We start from the raw sequence: 8,580 nt of genomic DNA, 5'->3' as shown, positions 1-8,580 counted from the left end.
TCTCTTTCGGGAAAGAGAAGTGCTTGGTCTACCAACCCCTGCCTCCAAACCCTCTATCACACCTAGTAGACTGCGTGGTGCCCTTGCCTTTTTGTATGTTAAATTCCAGTCTGGTGAAGGTTCAAGAGTTAAGTGCACTGCTGCCACTATTATGAACCCACCCTACAACGAAAAATCCGTAGTGAAATATATATGTGTGCATTTTAGAAATTAGCTTCACGTTTAATAGGATATATTTAAATGGACTCAGATCATTGTGGATCATGTGTTAAAATATTCGCATGAGGGGTTGTAAACTAAATGTAGATAGATTTGTAATTTGGCATGGAGGGACATTTTATTTTAAAATGTAAAAAAGTGTATTTGTACAGTTTACGAAATACACCCCAATGTAACATACCTATCCATAACCCCACACAGTTTAGGCTTCTATGATTTGAAAGCCATTATATGCATTCAATAGATTTATGCGTGTTGAAAGCCGGTAATCTTATGGGCAATTTCTTGCATTTGAGAATTTTTGCATGACATGTACTAGGAGTTTGAAATCCCGATACAATTTTTAATTGCATTCCTTACGTGGTTAATATCATTGTGTTTAGCACTATCAGAGCCGATTGTTAATTTCGTTTTTCGAAATTTCACGAACATGTCTTAAAATGGCACCCTTCTGAACATCACTTTGAGGCCCTTATGTAGTAACAGTCCTATGTTTGTGTTGTTGCAAGACTGACTATTGGCACGCTTTCTGAAAGCACTGTTTGTATATATATTGGCAGTTGCCAGCACTTTTCCCATCACTGAGCAAGGACGTTATGTCCGAAACTAGTCTGACGGCTTGCATCACAATGGATTAAATTATCTTTGAAAAACAGAAAACTGGCTTTTGGCGTTATTTGAGGTCTGCAAACCTGTCAGTGCAACAAGCACTATCAAGAAGAGTTGGATAAATATATATATATTAGTCCAACCATGACCAAAACACTGATTATGCTCTTAAACTGTCATCTCAGGGCGAATGAGTGTTGATGCAGAAAAACTCCAAAACAGCCAAAGTTTAGTCTGAGACATGGTGCCCAGTGTAGGGATGCACTACATTTGACAATATCCATCATGTTATTTTGGAGTCGAAGGCTCAATAGCATTACCAACCAGTGCCTAAAGCTTGGTATCCTGAAGATGCAGTAAGAGGCTCTGAAAGTTCCCAGAGCAATCAAATACCAAGGCTACAAAGCCATCGTGGAAGCATTCACCCATCGGTTATAATACACAGTTTACAACATACCTTTGTAAGGTAACTTGGCGCAGATATGGCATGCCCATGTACATTGGATTTCCTTTCAGTACCAGGCCATGGTAATCATCCACAAGCACAGCTATGCTGGCAGCAAACCCATACCACTGCAATCGGCGGACCAGTACAGATCTATGAAAACTAATTTCAAGTTTAGGGTAAAAAAGATTTTAATAAGCCAGGCCATCAAATAAAGTAGGTATAAATTGCTTGGATTTAAGACCCCTGCAGTGTCAAATTTCTTCCAGACCCAAAGATTATGTAATGCAGAGGATTCCCGAGTGATCCCCTTACATCAGGTTCTGACAATCTAGGGCTAATTCAGCACTGGGGCTGAAACTGCATACACTAAAACCATACAAGCTTGCCTAGGGTAACCTAATTCATACGATCCTTCTAGATAAGTGATAAAGGACATGATCTGGATTGATAGAACAAAATGGGCCAGCACTGTGTGTAGCAGTCTACAACACAAGGCTAGCTTCACTCAATTTAGAACGCAATGTGCTTGACTGATCATTCACGCAATGAGTTGGCCTTACTAGGCCCATCAATATCCTGAACATACATGAAAGCCCGGGACCCATAAACCCATCAGCAATTGTTTGCTATATATGGTAATGGTCACAGACAACTAGAAACTCCAAAGCACACCTAAAGAAGCAGCTGTTACAATAGAAAAAGAACAGTAAATGCAAGAAAGTCACTTTCAACGTATGGACTTTATTTGAACTGGCCAAGTGTATAGTTAACCCTCCATTCACTCGACTGGCACCACATCTTAATAGAGGAGAGATTGTAACTTTCAACAGGTAATGGAAAAATAATGTTTTGGTGGAATGGCGAAAAAAAAGGAATGAAAATTTAGAGTAACACGAGCTTAAGGCAGAACATACAAAATACACTTGCATGGATACAAATAAAAAAAAATACTATTACATACGATTTTACGTATGCGCTCCCACAGGTTGGGCAGCCTTCATGGAGGCAAGTAACAACTGTAACAATGCATTACACAATTTGGAATGACAGTACAATCAAGTCCTCTAATGCACTGCAGAACTTGGAATGTTGGCTCCACAATACCGACATACTCTCTGGTTTTTCCAGTTTTCCAATCCAGAGTCCAGCACCAGAAGCAAACTACAAAATTACCATGCCATCTCGGAATTTTCTGTGCAGTTATCTGCCCAGGTGCAAAATGGCAAAAGAATGTTTAGAAGCATTTGCGGTGGACGATGGAAGGGCCGGACTCGTCGTACTCCTGCTTGCTGATCCACATCTGCTGGAAGGTGGACAGGGAGGCCAGGATGGAGCCACCGATCCAGACAGAGTACTTGCGCTCAGGTGGGGCAATGATCTGAAAGAAAAGATTAAATCCATTACACAATTAAAAATCACTTCAATGCCACACAAAGTTAACAACCCAGGGCTAACAGCAAAAATTAACTCAATGTTATACCTCTATACAAAGACAAAATGAAAACTAAACTGGGGTGGGCAGGTGTGGTCCGACAGGACCTTCATGATGAGGTCTAGATGGTGGCTTTTGTACAACTATGATTTTAAGTGCTGGTACACTCCCAATAAAAGTATTCGTTTATCTTGACAAGTGCCGGTACTCCCTTAAAAATAAGTGTCGGTACTCCGTACTGGCCCATTTAGAGCAATGGAAGTTACAAACATTTACTTGATCAGTTCACTGTTCTGCAAGCACGTGGATTTATCTGGTTAGATAAATACGGAGGTTAACAAGTATGACCAAGTACCACGTTAGAGTGTATCCTACTATAATCTCAAAACAGAGTGCGCTAGCACAAAAAACCCTAAAATGAATACCTTAGTAATGGTATCAGCCCCTGGGAAGCATGTACCTCCGCTGTCTATACGGTTCTGACCTTATGGTTTAGTTGCGACAATCCATCTATTTTCCAACAGACTTCTTCCGAGTCACATCCATTACAACTGCATCATCTGCACTAGTCAACCTAGACCAGCTAATTTTCCATTAAAAAAGATGCTCATGGACTTAACTTACAAAAATGGAAGTGTGGAACATTCCTTCACAACGGTGCTTTGAAAACCAAACTCATTTGACATTAGCAACTAGCAAAATTAGTTAAGTCAGTATCCGATCATGAGTTTCATCACTAATACACATGGCACTCAGTTGGAGTACCAATTGAAGTAACGACAGGGTACAACAACTAGGACAATCAAGAGGTTCAACTACTAACAGGTGTGCGTAGAATAGCTTTAGCAGTGGGGAGGGCTCCCAGGACCTCATAAAACAGAGCTTTAGTCAGAGTTACAACATTGTTAGTTCGGCCCGGAGGAGGTACCACATACAACTGACAAGATTACAAGTAGTAAGAACCTTTTGATCTTGACTAAACTTTAGTCACCTAGAATCGGCCAACAAAAACTTCGCTTTTAGAATAGAAATACACACGTCATTCAATGTGGGTAATTAGTGTGGCTTCCAAAACTAACCAGGAGCCGTTTTTCCAGTTAACAAATGATCTCATCTCAATGGCAAAGGATGTACATGTCTGCACCAGAAAGTCCAATCCTCCCCTACCTAAACTCCAGTCACCTCCCATCTCGTTAGCTTGAGATCCTTCCAAAAGGGAGGACTTAAAAAGACCCACCATCTCACCTTGATTTTCATTGTGCTTGGTGCCAAGGCAGTGATTTCCTTCTGCATCCTGTCTGCAATGCCTGGGTACATAGTGGAGCCACCAGACAGCACTGTATTTGCATACAGATCTTTACGGATATCAACATCACACTTCATAATGGAGTTGTAGGTTGTTTCGTGAATACCACAGGACTCCATACCTGTTGAGAGATGTAGTAAAATACCAATTAAACAATGTTATCAGTTGCTCCACTGACAAGCGCCAAGCTAGCAGTGCTTTCTAAACGCAGCCTCAAACAAAAGTCTTACCAAGGAAAGATGGCTGGAAAAGCGCCTCTGGACACCTGAACCTCTCATTGCCAATGGTGATCACCTGACCGTCGGGCAATTCATAGCTCTTCTCCAGAGAAGATGAAGACGCAGCAGTGGCCATTTCTTGCTCAAAGTCCAGGGCGACGTAGCAGAGCTTCTCTTTGAGATCACGCACAATTTCTCTTTCGGCTGTAGTTGTGAAGCTGTAGCCTCTCTCAGTCAGGATCTTCATGAGGTAGTCTGTCAGGTCACGACCAGCCAAATCAAGACGAAGGATGGCGTGAGGCAGGGCATAACCTTCATAGATGGGCACAGTGTGGGTGACACCATCACCGGAATCCATCACAATACCAGTGGTACGACCAGAGGCATACAGGGACAGCACAGCCTGGATAGCCACATACATGGCTGGGGTGTTGAAGGTCTCAAACATGATCTGTTATCGAAGATAAAACACACTTTTAGTGTTCGCCTTTATAGGTTTGGCATTATGCAAGTACGAGTGGGCGCAGATAGAAGGGATAAAGTTAACTTACAACCCAACGCTCCATAGATTATTATATCAATGATGGAAATGGTAGATGCTGGAACCCCCCCCCCCCCCCATTCAGTGCATAACTAGATTAACACGCCAAACGAGGCAACAAGTTCAGGGTCAGTAGAGAAGTCTAAAAGATGGATTTACAACAATTCTAGTTTAATTATCCAGAATTCCAACAAGACTGATTGGGGGGGGGGGGGTATAAATGGCGGTAGGTAGAGAACCACACTAAAAATTAAACAGAGCGATATTGGATGAGGCACAAATTCAGGGCTTTCATGGAAGGTAGGTCCAGACCTGGGTCATCTTTTCTCGGTTGGCCTTGGGATTCAAGGGGGCCTCTGTTAGCAGAACAGGGTGCTCCTCAGGTGCAACACGGAGCTCGTTGTAGAAGGTGTGGTGCCAGATCTTTTCCATATCGTCCCAGTTGGTGACAATACCATGTTCTATGGGGTACTTCAAGGTTAGGATACCCCTCTTGCTCTGAGCTTCATCACCAACGTAGCTGTCTTTCTGGCCCATGCCAACCATCACACCCTGAAACAAAGTCATCATTCAGGAAATGTTAGATACTTACTATACACATAATGGCTAACATCTGAGATTACCTATTTAGTAAACATGTGGCTCACAAGTGTGGACTAAGATAATCTAAAAAGTAATCCTAAAATGCAAGGATGAGGGAATCGCCACATGGGGAAGATGTGGTGTTAGGTAGTTGGCAAGCCTATATCCAAAGTAGGCCCTGCTGCTACAAAACCTGTATGGGCAGGAGTTAAATGCTAGAGATAGATTACCACACCCAAAAAAAACCCCCACAAACTGGTTAACTACATTTCGACACTAAACGTTACAGCAAAGCAGGTTGTGAGCACCAGCTTTATGGACAGGTAATACACCAACTTGTGAGGCAGTGCAGACCATCAGCTGTACACGCCCATCCCTCAACGTAAGGTCAAAAGTTATGTAGACGTACCTGATGTCTTGGGCGCCCCACGATGGATGGGAAGACAGCACGCGGAGCATCATCCCCAGCGAAGCCGGCCTTGCACATACCGGATCCATTGTCAACCACAAGTGCGGCAATATCCTCATCCATTTTTCTGGAAGGGAAAAAAGCAAATTAAAAACACATCTACGAAAAGAGGCTACAGCAGACTTCTGCAGTTAGGTTGGCTCTTCAGGAAAGTACACAAATGGCAAACATGCTTCAGACAAATCTGTAAAAGGCTGGTTGACAACGTTTACACCTCACTACCTGAAGCACCGAGCAAGTTGTGGCCAGGTAGGGGAGAACATTAAAGTGTTAATTACTGATTCATCTATAGTAAGTTCAACTATACTTAAAAAAAGCGTTCAGAAGTAGAATAGAAACTGCAAACTCACGCGAAAGGCAACCACTATAGTATTAACATATTAAATTAGTACCATTATTGTACTTTTTTTTAAGTAGACTTCTATTTAATGGATATTCTCGCGAAAAATATACTAAATTTGGAATTAGTCCTTTGAGAGTTAATGGAAGAAAATAGATACATATTCTCCCTCTTTTGCAGGGAATTTAACAAACCAATACAGAAAAGCAGGATATTGTTGGTAGACCAGAGCCAGTCCACGTCTCAGCAACTGTGCGTCCTGTCTTTTCAGCTCTCTCCTGCTCTAGCCCCCATTTGTTTTACAGAAAATTAAGTTGCCGCCCCTGCATTTTTAGTTGCGTAACCATTACTTCTGCAATCTAGTTCACTACTTGATTGAGCACTAGTATGGGATTGTCGAGTTGAGTCATCGCCGCACACAGCTTCCTTCTTCGCCCTTTAAATACCTAGGTTGGCCAGCAGAGGGCCTGCGGGTTGCAACAGATTCGAGACAAAAGGAAGCCTCTGCAGCAGCCTCATTATTGCCTTAAAAGGCAACGGTTGGAGCAAGCTGCAGGCAGGAAGGAGGGGCGCGGTGAACAGGAAGCGTTCAGCGGCGCTGACTAAGAGGGGATGGGAAGTGATTGCCTCTGGTAGCCCAAGCCCAGATCGTTGCAGACTTCCCCGCGTGCCCCGAACTCATTTTATTGCACTTAACCGTGCTCTTTAGCTAGATGAACCAAGTGAATGGTATCTGCATTGAAGACTTTATAAAGTAAAAACGTATCTATTACCAAATTCCCAACACAGCATAATTTGAATAGGCCAACCACAAACAGAAGCAGCCGACCACTCCCACCAAACACAAAGTCCGCCTAAAAATGATGCCATCGTTTGGCTATCCGAGAACGAATCACTTTAAAATATATACGTGGAACAACTCCATTCCCTCATTGCTCTAAGGTGCGCTCGCCTCCTCCCATAGACTATAAGGGGAGAGGAGAGAAGAGCCGCCCTAATCGAAAGGCGAGGACTTCTGCCACCCTGTCTAGACAGAAAAATGTGTTCTTTGATAATGCCCATAAGCAGGTTTCATGAGCGAAAATCGATTAATCCGAAAAAAACACACAATAGTGTTTGTTGAAAGGCATTTTTTTATTCACTCGGTCAGTGGCATCCTGGATACGGGATACAGGGGATCCATTCCGGGCAAAATACTAGTGTACAAATCACGGACAACGCCCCACTAACTTAAGAGTTGCGTTTGCTCTGCCCCACGTCACAAAACAGATTAAGGTGTGGTTATCTACGGAACTGCTAAAGCTTTACAGATCACAGAACAATTTACGGATTAGGTGCAAAAAACACATAGCTGACAAGTCATATTTAAAACTATAAGGAAAGCCGGAAGACGAGACTGACATTAAGGTTTCATCGCCCCTAAACGCACAATGCCTTTACGCCATTTTCTTAGCCTTCCTGCGTCAGCCGTTTTAGTTTTAATGGCAGCTGGAAGACCGCGCGCTTGGTGAAGCCGCAGAGTGACTAAGAATTATGGGAAAGGTAGTTCAATGATAGACGTCATACCGCTCAATTCCCTGCACAAGGCATGGGTGTGGAACTATAACGCCCAGAGATGCCTGGGAACAAAACTGGGCAGGATAAAGATCGACCGACTCAAGATAATCTCTCTTCACAAGGTACCTTAAGGCGTTAGTGAAGTGAAACCTACACCCAGTGTCGTGCGTTCATTGAGCGCCCCCATGAGGCACGGGCACAGACTATCAAGGGCACCGCGAACCCCCGGAATAACGGTTTAGACGAGATGGCGCTCCCTGACTCATCACGCGTTTCCTTCCACAATGGTGGTTTTCATACGGGTGGGACGTGTAGCACCACAATTTAAATGAGGAAATTGAAGAAGAAAGTATGCGAGGTATGGTTATTCTCGCTCTTAAAAAGTTACAAGATAACACCTCTATAATATATAATTAAATTAAAAAATATATATTACTTAAGCTTCAGTCCGGCGGAGAGAGCGCTGCCAGAACCCCCACCCCACAAGATAGTGATGCTTTAAAAAAAATAAAAATACACACAAAGCAATCTTTTCTTACCTTCTTTAGGTTGCAGAGCACAAGCCAAGAGGTGAAATATAAGGCCGGAGCACGCAAGGGTGATGGAGCTCAGAGTGACACAAAGCTCCTTCGTGCGAAGGGTTTTATACTGCTCGCTCTGAACAACCCCCTGCTGCACGGCAAGGGAACGGCTAGCGAGGCAAAGGACCCCCAGATCCTGAGTCACCGGGCATAAACACAAAAGAAGGACTATGAAAGTAAAGCGACCACCACTTCCTCCCTGAAAGTCCCGGGAAACAGGAAACCATCTTGGAAAGGCACGATTAGTGTGAATGCTTAAATAAAGTGATGTATGAAAC

At 43.2% G+C, this 8,580-nt stretch overlaps 1 protein-coding gene across 2 annotated transcripts; it reads right to left on the bottom strand.

The window, feature by feature from the left end:
• Nucleotides 1–1,997: 1,997 nt before the first annotated feature.
• On the bottom strand, nucleotides 1,998–8,339 carry LOC147684805 (actin, cytoplasmic 1-like). Of its 2 annotated transcripts, none has more exons than XM_086940666.1 (6): nucleotides 8,261–8,339; nucleotides 5,765–5,891; nucleotides 5,086–5,325; nucleotides 4,245–4,683; nucleotides 3,954–4,135; nucleotides 1,998–2,654 (listed from the first exon to the last, which is right to left on the bottom strand). In XM_086940666.1, exons 2-6 carry the CDS (start codon nucleotides 5,885–5,887, stop codon nucleotides 2,511–2,513), a joined length of 1,128 nt encoding a protein of 375 aa, XP_086796792.1. In that variant the 5' UTR covers nucleotides 5,888–5,891; nucleotides 8,261–8,339; the 3' UTR covers nucleotides 1,998–2,510. The 2 variants fall into 2 exon arrangements, with proteins under 2 accessions (XP_086796792.1, XP_086796793.1); XM_086940667.1 differs by lacking the exon at nucleotides 8,261–8,339 and adding an exon at nucleotides 6,359–6,670.
• Between the last annotated feature and the right edge of the window lie 241 nt (nucleotides 8,340–8,580).

The sequence above is a fragment of the Lissotriton vulgaris genome, chromosome 10 (genome assembly GCF_964263255.1).
Source record: "Lissotriton vulgaris chromosome 10, aLisVul1.2, whole genome shotgun sequence".
NCBI lineage: Eukaryota > Metazoa > Chordata > Amphibia > Caudata > Salamandridae > Lissotriton > Lissotriton vulgaris.
The sequence above is the reverse complement of the archived record's forward strand: the minus strand, read 5'-3'. Positions and strand labels throughout refer to the sequence as shown.